At 32.8% G+C, this 16,249-nt stretch overlaps 4 protein-coding genes across 5 annotated transcripts; 2 read left to right on the top strand and 2 right to left on the bottom strand.

Annotated features, from left to right (window-relative positions):
• The first annotated feature begins 1,728 nt into the window (after positions 1-1,728).
• Positions 1,729-5,222, top strand: LOC112416079 (receptor-like protein EIX1). The gene is made up of 2 exons (XM_024785859.2): positions 1,729-4,910; positions 5,002-5,222. The coding sequence occupies exon 1, from the start codon at positions 1,848-1,850 to the stop codon at positions 4,116-4,118; it is 2,271 nt and encodes a 756-aa protein (XP_024641627.1). The 5' UTR covers positions 1,729-1,847; the 3' UTR covers positions 4,119-4,910; positions 5,002-5,222.
• Positions 4,296-4,907, top strand: LOC25495468 (receptor-like protein EIX2). Its single transcript, XM_024786337.1, has one exon. It carries the CDS (start codon positions 4,296-4,298, stop codon positions 4,905-4,907), a length of 612 nt encoding a protein of 203 aa, XP_024642105.1.
• A 4,051-nt stretch (positions 5,223-9,273) lies between the features above and the next one.
• LOC25495467 (receptor-like protein EIX2) lies at positions 9,274-10,482 on the bottom strand. Its single transcript, XM_024785861.2, has one exon. The coding sequence runs from the start codon at positions 10,480-10,482 to the stop codon at positions 9,274-9,276; it is 1,209 nt and encodes a 402-aa protein (XP_024641629.2).
• A 729-nt stretch (positions 10,483-11,211) lies between these two features.
• LOC25495466 (receptor-like protein EIX2) lies at positions 11,212-15,944 on the bottom strand. Of its 2 annotated transcripts, XM_024786653.2 has the most exons (3): positions 15,744-15,944; positions 12,023-15,389; positions 11,212-11,491 (listed from the first exon to the last, which is right to left on the bottom strand). In XM_024786653.2, exon 2 carries the CDS (start codon positions 15,233-15,235, stop codon positions 12,026-12,028), a length of 3,210 nt encoding a protein of 1,069 aa, XP_024642421.1. In that variant the 5' UTR covers positions 15,236-15,389; positions 15,744-15,944; the 3' UTR covers positions 11,212-11,491; positions 12,023-12,025. The 2 variants fall into 2 exon arrangements, with proteins under 2 accessions (XP_024642421.1, XP_013451142.1); XM_013595688.2 differs by lacking the exon at positions 15,744-15,944 and having other exon boundaries at positions 12,023-15,404.
• Between the last annotated feature and the right edge of the window lie 305 nt (positions 15,945-16,249).

Below are 16,249 nucleotides of genomic sequence, written 5' to 3'. Positions count from 1 at the left end.
ATTGCGGTGCAACATCTATAATAACTAAATGAAATACACTTGTATTTATCTTTTTTTTATTTTATCGGTTATTTTTTACTTTGTTTAATAAATAAAGTTTTATACTTTAATCATTCATAAAGTATAATAACTCAATTAAATAAACTTAAACCTAATTTTTTTAGCAAAAAATATATTGATTATGTTGGTATAAATTGTATTATAAAACTCTTAAAAAATTATTATGAATGAAAAATATCCTTTTATGTCAATGTACAATTACAATTAATTGAACAGCTAATTTTATCAAATATTTTAAATAGTTTATCAGCTATTAGTCAACAACCATCAGTTATCAGTTATTCGCTGATTTTACCAAAAGAGCCTTAGAGGCTAATAGCAGTCAATCTGTTTTCGTGAATTTGGTGAAAACCAAATGTCTCATATAACAGTTCAAGTCACACTTGTAGATATGAGTTCAGATGGGGACGAATGGACTTATGTTTATCATCTAGAGATTAAGAATGATTACGACGTACATTCTGCATTTTTCACTTATGTTCGTTTAAACTGCAAATGTAAAAAGTGTCCGTAAACAGAAATGTTTGAATCTAATTATCCTAATGTTTATCTTAATGTTTAGTGTGTTAACGACATATTTCAATGTTTGTCTTAGTTTTTGCAATGTTTTTCTGGTTTTAGTGTCATATTTCAATGTTTATCTTAATGTTCGTCCTAATGTATGTTGCGTTTTAATGTTTATAGGTTGAGAGACCTTGTTTTTTTTTTTTTTTTGTTACAATGCAAAAAGTTCAATCTTCTTTTGAATAGTCCATTCAACTGAATTAATTAACACTTTATTTTCAACCATATATCCACGGCATATGGAAGGATGTTGAAGTCCACCCCAAAGAAAAATCTAAAAATTTCCACTCGTTTAACCAACTTCCAACAAACATCTTTCTCATAATAAATTAATCTTAGTCAAGTCTCAGAAATTTTCAATGGGCCTGAAACTCATTGAAGAAAAACAAATGGGTTTAATATTTTTAATATATAGCATAGCCAACTCAATTAAATTAATTAACATTATATTTTTCAAATATGATGTATGACTCGTACTTGAAGAAAAGATTATTGGTTTCAAATGTGAAAAAGTGGTAACGGAATCTTAGTATGGATCAAGCTATTGATGTCAGTGACTCACACTTAAAAAAAAATATTTATTGGGTTTTAGTGCTGGTGGTTAGTCCTACATCATTAGGAATGAAGAAAATATTAGATATACAAGAGAGATGATTTATATACATAATATCTTATGGTTTTAAGTAAACATATAGTGTCAATTTCTTGTAGAGATCTTAGCCATTTAGTCCATTGTTGCTCTCCGCGTTCCTCAGATCTCCCACACACATGAATTTAAAATAGAACCAAAACTAAAAATAAGATAAAGTTGAGAGACCAAAATTATATTTAACTTTATTTTCTTAATTTCGATTTGGTTTACCAGACAAAAATCTTTCTCATCATAAAGTTGAGGGACATATTTTGATTGACTTTAGGTTAAGATGCATATACAAAGTCTTGTCTCATGGTTTAGTTCATTTGACTTTAAGCCAATTAAGAAGTTTGAAATATGACACCCTAAGAAAGAGCTAGGCAAGTAGACTTTTTTTTCTTATGAAAACTAAGCAAGAAGACATTTTCAAAAATAGAAGGCAGAATCATTATTTTGCTGTATATAAATTACTATGACACTTGTTCATCATTATTCCACATTACAATTCAGTTAACTTCTCTATCTATTTGATTGCAATTTCCATACACATACACACAAAAAATAATCCAAGGGCGTTGAGTTTATCAGAATGCCTTATTGTGGGTTCAATTTTCTCCTTTATGTGGTGACAATTCTATGCATGAATTTGTTATGTGCTGAAAGTTTTCATATGAACAAGTGTGTGGAAACAGACTTGCAAGCTCTCCTTAAGTTCAAAAATGCTCTCATTCTTGGAAGGAACGACCTTACCTCATGGAAAGGTGAAGAATGTTGCAAATGGGAAGGAATTTCATGTGATAATTTCACTCATCATGTGATCGGTTTGAATCTGGGGCCTATAAATTATACTAAAGCATTGCGAGGTAAGTTAGATTCTTCAATATGTGAACTTCAACATCTAATTTTTCTAGAACTTAGTTATCATTACCTAGAAGGAAAGATCCCACACTGCATGGGCTCACTTGGTCAGCTGAAAGAGTTGAAACTTAGTGGTAACAAATTTGTTAGTGTCATTCCTTCTAGTCTAAGGAACCTTTCCAGTTTGCAAACTCTTGATATTTCCTATAATTATTTTATGTTTTCAAATGACCTTGAATGGCTTTCTCATCTCTCTAATTTGAGATACCTTGATCTATCATATGTCAATCTCACTCTAGCTGTTGATTGGTTGTCATCAATAAGCAAAATTCATTCTTTGTCTGAACTTCATTTATATGGTTGTGGGCTCCATCAAGTCACTCCTAAATCTATTCCCCACTTAAATACTTCAATTTTTCTAAAATCCCTCAATCTTGGGGGAAATAGTTTAAACTCTTCCATTCTTCCATGGGTGATTAATGTTGGTAAAGTCCTCACAAATCTTGATCTTTCATTCAACTCTTTGCAACAAATTATTCCATATGATTTTGCAAGCATGGCTTTTCTTCAATATCTTGATCTCTCAGATAATGAACTCCATGGTAACATACCAAAATCCTTTAGGAGTATGTGTCAACTGAAAGAGTTACGAATGCACTCCAACAAACTGTCTGGCAAACTCAATGACAACATACAACAATTGTGTTCTGCAAAAAATGGTTTAGGGCGTTTAGATCTAAGTGATAACCCATTCGAACGTGGGTCACTTCCAGATGTTTCATATTTTTCATCATTGGACACATTATCTCTTCGAAATACCAATGTCGTTGGCATATTACCTAAATCATATGTTCACTTGTCTTTTCTCACAAATTTAGATCTTTCTCATAATCATTTGAATGGAGTGGATATCTTTGATGGTGAATTTCTATCGACCATGACGACTCTAGACCTCAGTTTTAACCAACTGAGTGGATCAATGCCTCTATTAGAGATAACCAAACTTGCTTCATTAGAACTACTTGATCTATCTCATAACCAGTTGAGCGGACCATTTCCACATACAATGGGTGAACTTTCTAGTCTAAGTGAGTTGCTTCTCACTTCAAATAAGTTGAACGATGTCATTAATGAAGTGCATTTGTCAAACTTATCTGAGTTGACAATTTTGGATGTAAATCAAAATTCACTTTCATTCAAATTGAGTTCAGATTGGGTTGCACCTTTCAAACTAGAAACACTATATGCATCTTCATGCACATTAGGTCCTAAATTTCCATCATGGCTCAAACATCAAGGGGAACTTATGATTCTCGACATCTCTAATTGTGGTATTTCGGATTCATTTCCTAAATGGTTTTGGAATCTCTCTTCGAGTTTACAATACTTGAATGTTTCACATAACCAACTTAATGGACCTTTGCCAAAGTCATTTACAAGTATGAAAGTAAAATTTGAGAATGTGTGGGATTTTAGTTTCAACAATTTGAATGGTTCACTGCCTCCTTTTCCAGAGTTGTACGCTCTATTTCTCTCAAGTAATATGTTTACAGAGTCTTTATCTTCTTTTTGTACATCCTTGTCTATGGTTTTAACTTATTTGGATTTGTCTAGTAACTTGCTAGAGGGTCAACTTTCAAATTGTTGGAAGAAATTTGAAATGTTACAAGTTTTGAATTTGGCAAAAAATAAATTATCAGGAAAAATACCTAGCTCAATTGGCTCTTTACGACATATTGAGTCGATTCACTTAAATAACAATAACTTTTCGGGCGAAATTCCACCTTTAACCCTTTGCAGCAGCTTAGCCCTAATTGATCTCGGGGATAACAATCTCCAAGGAATATTACCAATGTGGATAGGCTCTCATCTTCATCAGCTGATTGTTTTACGTCTACGAGCAAATAAGTTCCAAGGTAATATTCCTACAAGTATGTGTAACCTATCATTTCTTCAAGTATTGGATCTCTCTGAAAACAATATTATAGGGGAAATACCATAATGCTTAGGTGACATAATTGCTTTATCTAATTTGAACTCTCCAAGAAAAAGTTTCCACTATATCTCATACACAATTGGATTTCGAAACAATGAAGTGTATGAGGTTGGCTCCTTCAATGACAAAGAAATATTGGCATTAAAAGGATCAAACAGAGAATATGGAAAAAATCTTGGATTGATGGCAACTATTGATCTTTCAAGCAACCACTTAACCGGAGTAATACCTCAAAGTATAACAAAACTTGTGGTATTAGTTGATTTGAACCTTTCAGGAAATCATCTCACAGGATTAATTCCCAAAAACATTGGTCATATGGAAATGTTGGAATCACTCGACTTGTCAAGAAACCATCTTTCGGGTAAAATGCCAACAAGCTTTTCAAATTTGACATTTCTTAGTTACATGAACTTGTCTTTCAATAACTTAGAAGGCAAAATTCCACTAAGCACTCAACTACAATCTTTTGATCCTTCTACATACGTGGGGAATAGTGGACTTTGTGGCTCACCACTCATGAATCTTTGCCCAGGAGATGTGGTTTCTTCCACTACAAGTCATGACAAATATATTCCTAACGAAGATGAAGATAAACTCATAACCTTTGGGTTTTATGTTACCTTGGTACTTGGTTTCATAATTGGATTTTGGGGAGTTTGTGGAACTCTTGTGATTAAAACATCATGGAGACATGTCTATTTCCAATTTTTCAAGAACATGAATGATTGGATTCATGTTACACTAGCAGTTTTTATAAACAAGTTCAAAAATAATTTCCAAGTCCAAGACTAACAGGTAAATTCCTTATTGATCCCTTATTGACATTTGTAATTTGTACACACTGAATATCAGGTGAGATGAAATATTATTTTTCCTTTATTTGTAGGTAAATCTTCTTCATATGAGAGAGTGATATGTCGCAGTGTCTCCTCAATAAATGTTCTATTTGGAACATGCATGTTGCATCCAAGAGTATTCTTTATGTTCTGTTTTACTACATTTATCTCTTATGAGTTATGATCATCTTATGTTTTTACTGAACTACTTTATCAGATATTTTCTGTATAAATCCTTATGTGCCGTGGAAAAATGTTATGTCTATGCATATTTTCTGTGTCTTTTAATTCTATTTTTGTTATATTAATTCTGTTAACTGTTAGTAAATTAGTGGTTATGTTAATTTTAGTATAATTTTTTCGGCAATAAAAATACTCTAACTTCCTGCACTCTATAATATATCAAATATCAAATATCTGTTTATTATACTTGTGAATACCGGTTAAGCTATCCGCCCCACGTTCGTGGTGAATTTTATCCACAGATATCCGCGGGTACGCCCATTTTTGCCATCCTTGTCTGTAATGTTCAAAACTGTTAATTTTTTTTTTATTAGTAAAAATGTTCTTTAAATCAATAGTTAAGTAAGTTCAATGCCATAATTTATTTCGGTTAGTTACGATAGAAACATGGAGTACAACTTAAATGCCTCATCTCCATTGTACTTTGATTAAGTTTGATGTCTTTAGGACTTTTGTACTCTTCAATGGACTCGAGAAAACTCGGTTGCATATCCTTGAAACACTTATCAAGTTATTTCGACTAATAGAGTAAATATTTTTAGGTGTATTTTTTTTTTCCATGTTGCATTATCGATTAGCTCTAATTGATGAGGAGATGTGATGTAAGCTAAACTGTTGCATGCAAACGATGTTAACATTATTGCACCATAAAACCAATAACTAACTCTTAGAGACTCTACCTTGGCTTGAGAAAGATAATATGGATTTTCTAAACAGAAAGCCAAACCACGGTCCTTGATTCAAAGGTATGAATCAAAACCGAGGTTTAAACCACGATCCTGCTTCCAGGTCTCCTGATAATCCAACAGAGAAAGTAAGTCAATTTCCGATTACGAAAAATTGAGGTTTAATCCTTACAAGTCAAGCGGAGTCGTATTGCTTGCTCGTGTCTTGGAGATATTCATCGGCCGTGTCCATACAGAGTTGTATCCTACCGAGGTTTTCTTTCCATTAGTGGTTATTTCACACCACCATTGGATGATGAATATGCATCGCTACCAGATCCCTCTTAACGAATTTTCTTCAAAACAGTGAAGGTGTTAAGGATTTTGTTTCCTCTTCATGAACATCAATTGAATTTTCTTCCGACTGGTCTTTAATATTTTTCCAGTTGCAGGATAATATTTCTTTAAATACTTTTCATTAATGCTTTTGTTGAGTTCTTCGCCCTCTATATTCACTAGCCGATAGTTGAGTCTTTAACCCCAACCGGTGAAATAAGTTTTCCAAACTTGATTTCCTCCAACAAATCGCTTGAACTTGACTCATTCATTGTAGGCTTTGGTCATTAGCCGATATCCATCTAGTCTAACTCCATTAACATAACATGTTGATACCAATCAATACCAAGTTGAATTTGTTTAGGAACTGTACATTGACTTCCAAAGGCAGTATGGCATCTTGACTATAGGTGAACGAACCGGTAAGAGGTGAAACTAGTAGAAACCGTTTTAAAATTCCGAATGACCCAAAGGACTATTTTTGCAAAATTTCATGTCATTTCTTCGACTTATCCTCAACGTTTGCCTCCACTTATTCGTTAGCACCATATGGAAAGGAATGTATGGGTTGAATGTAAATATGCTATAATAATTTTTATTAATTATTATTAGCTACACTTGTAAATATGCTCTAATTTGATAAATAAGTGCTTCGTGAGATGATTGTATAATTTTAGTTGTATTGCATAATCAACGCATTTGACATAACAGAATTTAGAATAAATTGAAAATTCTTCTCTGCACAACGATTAGTTGCATTGCATGATTGTATAATTTTGGTGAAATTCCATGATTATACCTGCCAACAATTCTACATATGCTCGTATTTAGAATTCCCTTAGACATCGTTATGTTCGTATTCATGTTCCTATCTCCCTATACTTCATTTAATGAATATGAAAAATATTTCATATTCATAATTTGACAACAAAATGCAGAACAGAATTCCCTTAGACATCTTTATATGTCTAACAAATTGATGTGCCATTTAATGATATTGTGTGACATAATAAAATATTCTTCTTTTATTGAACACACATAATGAACATAATGAGATCCTAAATACACTGGTTTACAGGTACAGGTGAGGATGGTTTTCGCTAAATATTTTATCCAACTTAATGAACTTTGAGCCAAACCAATCATTCAGTCTGATCGATATTGTGTGAGATAATCAGGCCGAGTTATCATGCCATATTTTTTAAAAGGAATTTACCAGTTAATCTTGGACTTGGAATCTCTTCTTCAACCTATTCACAGAAACTGCTAGTGTGACATGGATCCAATCATTCATGTTGTTGAGTAATTTGAAATAGGCATGTCTACATGATGTTTTTATCACTAGACTTCCACCAACTCCCCAAAGTCCAATGAAAAAACGAAGCCCTTAGCGAACATAAAACCCAAAGTGAAGGGTAACCAAATATGTCTCGCGTGGTAGCGTGGTAACCAAATATCTATAAATTAAGTTATAATTTCATCTCTAATTTTGATTGATCCTTACACTGATTCTCTTGGTAGCGGCCGCGAGAGCAACATTTTTTTTTTTTTTTGAATCAGCAAATATAATTAGGCTCGGCTAGCATAAGATGCACTTAACCGGCTATGGAGGAAAAAGAGTACAAATAGGCACCACAAAACAGAAGGCAGCACACTAACAAAGGATAAACTCAGTAAAAACAACATGTACAAAATGCAAGAGAACACCTAAAGAGAAATTCCAATTGGTGTAATCAATAATTGCTTTTCTTTTAAAGCAGGAACTGTTGCCGGAGTTTACGTCGCTTAGAATTATAAAGTACCAAACATTGCTGAGCGGGCTGATACTGTCTTCAAAATGGTGAACGATGCCGAATAAAGATATAGAAACGATTAAAATGATCAATAATTAGTTATATATGAATCAGGTTCTTGTTTAAATCTTTTTGTTTTTACTCATGGATACTACTATAGGATCAATCAAATATCTACTATGAGCAAACATGGATCCTTACATAGTATCATTGTGAGTGCGTATACAATTTTCTTCGTGTACCACTTCAAATTTTCTCGCGCTTTTCTTTTCCTCCCAAAATTAAAATCAATCAAGAGCCGGAAGCAATGAAGATCGATGGAGCATGCGGTGGAGATGCTTGGGATCAACAACAGTTCATTGTGTTGCATGAGAGGCCCGAGCAAAGAGGGCTAACGTCCATTACCAATGGCATAAGGTTATTTATTGTGATAACTTCTCCCAGTGCAGAACTATCTTTTATGTTTTATTTTTAATAAGTTAATTTATACCAATCATTTGAACAATTGATTTTAATGCAGTGTTATCGAATATCAGCCATGGCGGCACCATAGCAAGACCAAATAAATTAAACTATGAGACGAGGATGTACAAAAAAAAGATAGGGATCCTGTAAACTTATTATTTGATAAGGATATTGTATAAAAATGGTTTTTTGTTGAAGATTATGTTTACCGTATTTGGATAAACAGCTTATTTAAACTCTTATAGCACAAACATGTATCATATAAGTGCATATGTATAAATTATTTCTATAACAAAAAATAAAATGAAGTCACCGTTTTCATATAAGAAACTATAAACTATTTTCATAAGCTTTATCTACAAGCCAAAGAGGGCCACTTGCAAACTATAATGCAGATAACATATAAGTCAAACTTCGTGGAAAGGTCATCTTTGTCTATGATGGATGAGTTTTTAACATAAATGGATTTGGATTTCTGTGATTAAATTAAAGGAAAAAAATACATATTTTCTTTCCATGTACATGTGGATTTAAGCAACAATACATAAGAAAGTAGTTTAGGAAGAATCTGAAATACACACCAAGAAAGATAACTTCTTGCACTCTATGTATATATATATAAAGAACAATGGTGATGGCTGAAGAGAACTCCAAAGAATACTCTTGGATTGATGAAGACATTGCGACATATTACTCTCTCAGTTGAAGCTTTTCACTACAATTAATTATTGATAAAAAATACAATCATTTCAACTATGTGTGCGGAAATTATAAGGAAATTTACTTTTTCAAACAACAAGCATGCATTTGTAATGATACACTATATAGAAGGTATATTAATAATGCATTTACCTGTTAGTCTTGGACTTGAAATATTTTTTTTCAACCTCTTCATAAAAACTGCCAGTGTGACATGGATCCAATCATTCATGTTCTTGAAGAATTTAAAATAGGCATGCCTCCATGATGTTTTTATCACTAGAGTTCCACAAACTCCCCAAAATCCAACAAAAAAACCAAGCCCTAAGGTAACATAAAACCCAAAGGTTATGAGCTTATCTTCATCTTCATCTGGGAGTTGTTTCTCTGGACTTCTAGTTGGAGAAGTGACATCGCCAGGGCAAAGATTTATGAGCGGTTGTCCACAAAGTCGATTATTCCCCACATATGAAGAGGAATCAAAAGTTTGTAGTTGAGTGCTTAGTGGAATTTTGCCTTCTAAGTTGTTGAACGACAGGTTCATGTAACCAAGAAATGTCAAATTTGAAAAGCTTGTTGGCATTCTACCCGAAAGATGGTTTCTTGACAAGTCAAGTGATTCTAACATTTTCATATGACCAATGTTGTTGGGAATCATTCCTGTGAGATTATTCCCTGAAAGGTTTAAACCAACTAATGCAACAAGTTTTGTTATACTTTGGGGTATCTCACCGGTTAATTGGTTGCAAGAAAGATCAATTGTTGTTATCAATCCAAGATTTTTTCCATATTCTCTATTTGATCCTTTCAATGCAAATTTTGCCTTGTCGCTGAAGAAGCCGATTTCATGCACTATGCTCTCCGTATAGGAAACTGATGATGTGACATAGTGAAAGCTTTTTCTTGGAAACATCAAATTTGATAAAGCAAGTATGTTACTGAAGCATTGTGGTATTTCCCCTGTAATATTATTTATAGAGAGATCCAATACTTGAAGAAATGATAGATTACACATGCTTGTTGGAATGTTTCCTTGAAGCTTATTTGCCCGCAGGCGTAAAATAATCAACTTTTGAAGATGATGACCTATCCACATCGGTAAAGTTCCTTGAAGATTGTTATCACCAACATCAATTAATTTCAAGTTCTGGCAAAGAATCAAAGATGGAATTTCACCAGAGAAGTTGTTGTTATTTAAATGGATTGATTCAATTTGTTGTAAAGTGCCGAATGAGTTGGGAACTTTCCCAGATATTCTATTTTCTGCCAAATTCAAAACTACTAAAGATTGAAACTTTCCCCAACAATCTGAAAGCTGCCCCGCTAGCATATTACTAGACAAGTCCAGATAAACTAAACTATGAGATGAGGATGTACAAAAAGAAGATATGGACCATGTAAACATATTATTTGAGAGAAATAGAGCTCGCGGTTTTGGAAATGACGGCAATGAACCGTTCAAGTTATTGAAACTAAAATCCCACACAAAATCATAATTATTATTTACTTTATTACTTGGAAATGATTTTGGCAAGGGTCCATTAAGTTTGTTATGTGAAACATTCAAGTATTCCAAACTCGAAGAGAGATTCCAAAACCATTTAGGAACTGAATCTGAAATACCACTATTTGAGATGTCTAGAGTTGTAAGTTCCCCACAATGTTTGAGCCATATTGGAAATTTAGGACCTAATGTGCACGATGATGCATATATGTTTCAAGTTTGAAAGGTGGAACCCAATCCAAACTAAGTTGAATGAAAGAGAATTTTGAGTCACATCCAAAATTATCAACCGAGATAAGTTTGATAGATGTGTTTCATTAATGACACCATTTAACTAATAAATATAATAAAATAAAATAAAATAAAAGGTGACAACTAGGGTACCCATGGAAGAATGGTGGGTAATTTACCCCAACCAATACACATTAGCCACATAAGCACATTTTTAAGTGGTATCCATGAACTATCTTGACCCCACCAACAAATTGCTCATTTTCATTGGTTGGTGGGTAAATTACCCACCATTCTTCAAAGGTAATCTAGAAAAAACCAAAATAAAAACAAAAACAAAACATTCAGATTCATATTTCCTTTCCTTGTAAATGAGGATTTAAACAACAATAAACAAGACAGTAGTTTAGGGAGAACTTAAGATATAAGACATTGGAAAATATGACTTCCTGCACTCTATAATATATAAGGTACAAAACTGAAGATGACTGAAGAGAGAAAAAAATGGTTGTGTTGAGTACTCCAAAGAATACCACGCATGTTCCAAACGAAACAATTATTGATGAAGACAATATTGCAAATATCACTCTCAAATGAAGCTTACCTGCACATATTTAAAAATAAAAATAAATTATGCCAACTAATTTTGTGTGAGTGTAAATTATAAATAAACGTAAAAGGAAATTAAATAACAAATATATATGCATTATATATACTAAATATATATTCTTTTATAAAAAAAAAAAATACAAAATATACATTGGTGTGCATTTTTATTATTGATAAATAAATAAAAGGTTCTCCGTCCCAAATTATAAGCAAAAAAACTCATTTTCTCTGTCCCAAATTATAAACAAAAATGACTAATTTTTATCATATTTAATTATGTTTTTAAAAAAAATCATCTTTTCCAAAGAGAGATTAAATGCAATTTCCATTTATTATGCTATCCCTTTCATTTTCTCTATAATTAATAACCAATTAAAATTGTTTTTACATCTTTCTATGAAACTTAGTCCAAAGATAACAGAAGAAATTATACTGCAAACTATAATATTTTAGTTTCTTAATAAATGTGAACATATTTTTTTTCCTTATAATTTGGTACGGAGGGAGTATATGACAAGAAACTTACCAGTTAATCTTCCACTTGAAATCTCTTCTTCAACCTATTTACAAAAACTGATAGTATGACATGGATCCAATCATTCAAGTTGTTGAAGAATTTGAAATAGGCATGCCTCCATGACGTTTTTATCACAAGAGTTCCACAAACTCCCCAAAAGCCAACAAAAAAACCAATCACCAAGCTAACATAAAACCCAATGGTTATGAGCTTATCTTCATCTTCACCAGTGGCATGTTTATCATGGCTTTTTGTTGGAGAAATCACATCGCCAGGACAAAGATTTATGAGTGGCTGTCCACAAAGTCCACTGTTCCCCACATATGCAGAGGGATGAAAAGTTTGTAGTTGAGTACCTAGTGGAATTTTCCCTTCTAAATTGTTGAACGACAGGTTCATGTAACCAAGAAATGTCAAACTTGAAAAGCTTGTTGGCATTTTACCGTAGAGATGATTTCTTGACAAGTCCAATGATTCTAACATTTTCATATGACCAATGTTTTTGGGAATTAATCCTGTGAGATGATTTCCTGAAAGGTCTAAACCAACTAATGCCACGAGTTTTGGTATATCGTGGGGTATTTCTCCTGTTAGGTTGTTGCAAGAAAGATCAATTGTTGTCACCAATCCGAGATTTTTACCATATTCTCTATTTGATCCTTTCAATCCCAATACAACATTGTGATTGAAGGAGCCGATTTCGAAAACATGACTATTTGGATAGCTAAATATTGTGACTGAGACATAGTGAAAGACTTTTCTGGAAAACTTTATATTTGATAATGCAGCTATGTGACTAAAGCATTGTGGTATTTCACCTGTTATGTTGTTTTTTGAGAGATCCAACACTTGAAGAAATGATAGATTGCACATACTTGTGGGAATGTTTCCATGGAAATTATTTTCCCGTAAGCGTAAAACAATCAATTGATGAAGATGATGGCCTATCCACGTTGGTATTATTCCTTGTAGATTGTTATCACCAATATCAATTAATTTCAAGTTGTTACAAAGGATCAAAGATGGAATTTCACCAAAGAAGTTGTTGTTATTTAAATGGAGCGATTCTATTTTTCCTAAAGTTCCAAATGATTTGGGGACTTTTCCTGATAAATTATTCTTTGCCAAATTTAGAACTACTAAATCCTGGAACTTTCCCCAACAATCTGAAAGTTTCCCCGCTAGAAAATTACTAGACAAGTCTAGATAAATTAAATTATGAGACAAGGAAGTACAGAAAGAAGATAAGGACCCTATAAGCATATTATTTGAGAGAAATAGAGAATGCAATTTTGGAAAAGGTGGCAATGAACCATTCAAATTATTGAAACTGAAATCCCACACAACCTTTTGACTGAAAAAATAATCTTTTACTTTCAAACTTGGAAAGTATTTTGGCAAGTGTCCATGAAGTTTGTTATGTGAAACATTCAAGTATTGCAAACTTGAAGATAGATTCCAAAACCATTTAGGAAATGAATCTGAAATACCACTATTGGAGATTTCCAGATTCACAAGTTTTCCTTGATGTTTGAGCCATGTTGGAAATTTAGGACCCAGTGTGCACGATGATGCATACAATGTTTCAAGTTTGAAAGGTGGAACCCAATCCGAACTCAAGTTGAATGAAAGCGAGTTATGATTCACATCGAAAATTTTCAATTGAGATAAGTTTGATAGATGTGTTTCATTAATGACACCGTTCAACTTATTTGAAGAGAGATGTAACTCTTTTAGACCAAAAAGTTGGCCAATTGTATGTGGAAACGGCCCGCTCAACTGATTATGGGAGATATCAATTCTTTTTAATGAGGAAAGTTTAGTAATCTCAAATAGTGGTAATGATCCATTGATTTGGTTAAAACTGAGATCTAGAAATTGTATTGTTGGTAGAGATGCATCATCAATGATATTCACACCACTCAACTGATTGTGGGAGAGATGTAGTGATTTTAATGAGGCAAGTTTAGTCTTCTCAAATAGTGGTAGTGATCCTTTCATTTGGTTAAAACTGAGATCTAGAAATTGTAAGGTTGGTAGAGATGCATCATCAATAATATCCAGACTATTCAAATGATTTTTGGAAAGATATACTCTTGCAAGAGAAGGCAAATGAACAAGTGATTTTGGAAATGTCCCGAAAACATTGCTCCTTTCAAGAGATAATACCTCCAATGACGAAAAGCAAGAAAAATCAGGAAGTGGTCCTCCAATGAACGGATTATTGCTCAGATCCAAATACTTAAAACCATTTTTTGGGGAACACAATTGTTGTATGCTATCACTAAGTCTGCCAGACAGTTTATTGGAGTTTAGTTGTAACTCTTGCAGTTGAGAAATATTCCTAAAAGATTTTAGTATGCTACTCTCGATTTCATTATACGAGAGATCTAGATTTGTGAGGACTTTGCTAACATTAATTACCCATGGCACAATGGCTGATCTTAAACCATTTTCTTTAAGATCGAGATATTTAAGAGAAATGGAAGAATTCAGGTGGGGAATAGATTTAGGAAGTGCTTGATGGAGCCCACAACCGAGTAAACGAAGTTCAGACAGAGATGGAGTTTTGCTTATTGATGACAACCAATCAACAGCTAGAGTGAGATTAACAAATGATATATCAAGGTATCTCAAATTAGAGAGATGAGAAAGCCATTCAAGGTCATTTGAAATCATATCATAATTAAATCCAAGGTCAAGAGTTCGCAAATTGGAAAGGTTCCCCAAACTAGGAGGAATGACACTAACAAGTTTATTACCACTAAGATCTAACTCTATCAAGTTACCAAGTGACCCAATGCTTTTTGGTATCTTTCCTTCTAAGTAATTAAAATTAAGATTCAACTCTATCAGTTGACCAAGTGAACCAATGCACTTTGGGATTTTTCCATGTAGGTTATTTCTATTGAGATTTATAGAACTAAGATATTGCAGTTCACATATTGAAGAATCTAACTTACCTTGCAATCCTTTAGTATAATCTAAAGCATGGAGATTCAAACTCGTTACATGACCAGTTAAATTATCACATGAAATTCCTTTCCATTTGCAACACTCTTCACCTTTCCATGATGAAAGGCTACCATTTCCAGCTTCTTTAAACCTTAAGAGAGCTTGCCTCTCCGTCTCCACGCATTTCTTCAGATGAAAATTTTCAGCGCATACCAAACTGATGCATAGAATGCTCACTACACAAAAGAGAAAATCGAACTGCTTCATTGTGATCTACTTAACTCCCTTTGAAAACTTTTTGATTTTGAAGTGGAATAATGATAAACAACGGTCATATTAATTTATAGACTGCAAAATACCACACATCTATTGAAAATGTCTACTTTCCTGGTTGTTTCTTCGAGTGTCATATAATTCAAACCTAAAGCAAATTCAAGTCAAGATAATAGTAAGTTAAATGTATGATGTGTCATTATGTCATGAAACAAAATATAGTAGTAGTATATATATATATATGTAACGACTGTCAAAAAATGAGTAGATAATAGTTTAGTCAAAAAATTAATATATTCATTATCAAAAAAGATATAAATAATAGTATGAAGTCAATGAATCTTGCACACTTGGCAGGGCTGTTGCTCCCTCCCATCTAGATGATGTTATTATTATTATTATTATATTATGTAAAGAGAATAGATAGTTATAATGTAACTTTTTTCTCTCTTCAGTTTTACTCTTTATTTAAACTATTTTATTTACTATAAAAAAATATTACCTCAAACTTATTTGACACAAGCATTTGATCTTGATATATATCTTTCCTTTTGTTTTGAATCAGCCAAGTTTTATTGATAATTACGCAACCAAAAACAGCTCAGGGCGAGCTGAAACTGAGCGCCAAAAACAATACAACAAATGAGAAATAGATTGAGCTCTTAGCAGCCAACACAGAAGCACAAAAACTAAAACAGAAACACAAAGAGCCTTTTCCAAAAGGCGAACAGCAGCACATACATTACCACACGTAATATAAGCAAGAGACAATTTTCAATCTACTAAAATTCCAATGCCACGACATCACCTTTATTTTTTAAAACAAGTCTTCTACCTCCTTGATTGTATTTTTAAAATGCAATAATTTCTCTCTTTCTAAATCACCCAAAATAATAATAATAATAATTAAATTGACCTGGTAAAACTTGTGTAATGGGACTTATTCAAAAACAAAACAGGTGATGGGGATGTCTTTTGTTTTAATAAAGCGAATTCGTCAAGTCTGAT

The sequence above is a fragment of the Medicago truncatula genome, chromosome 6, assembly GCF_003473485.1.
Source record: "Medicago truncatula cultivar Jemalong A17 chromosome 6, MtrunA17r5.0-ANR, whole genome shotgun sequence".
In the NCBI taxonomy this organism is placed as follows: domain Eukaryota; kingdom Viridiplantae; phylum Streptophyta; class Magnoliopsida; order Fabales; family Fabaceae; genus Medicago; species Medicago truncatula.
This window is presented reverse-complemented; position numbering and strand designations above follow the sequence as displayed.

What these genes read in the sequence shown, in the direction of transcription:
- LOC112416079 (XM_024785859.2), top strand. Translation starts at nt 1,848, where the DNA reads ATGCCTTATTGTGGGTTCAATTTTCTCCTTTATGTGGTGACAATTCTA.
- LOC25495468 (XM_024786337.1), top strand. Translation starts at nt 4,296, where the DNA reads ATGGCAACTATTGATCTTTCAAGCAACCACTTAACCGGAGTAATACCT.
- LOC25495467 (XM_024785861.2), bottom strand. Translation starts at nt 10,482, where the DNA reads ATGCTAGCGGGGCAGCTTTCAGATTGTTGGGGAAAGTTTCAATCTTTA.
- LOC25495466 (XM_024786653.2), bottom strand. Translation starts at nt 15,235, where the DNA reads ATGAAGCAGTTCGATTTTCTCTTTTGTGTAGTGAGCATTCTATGCATC.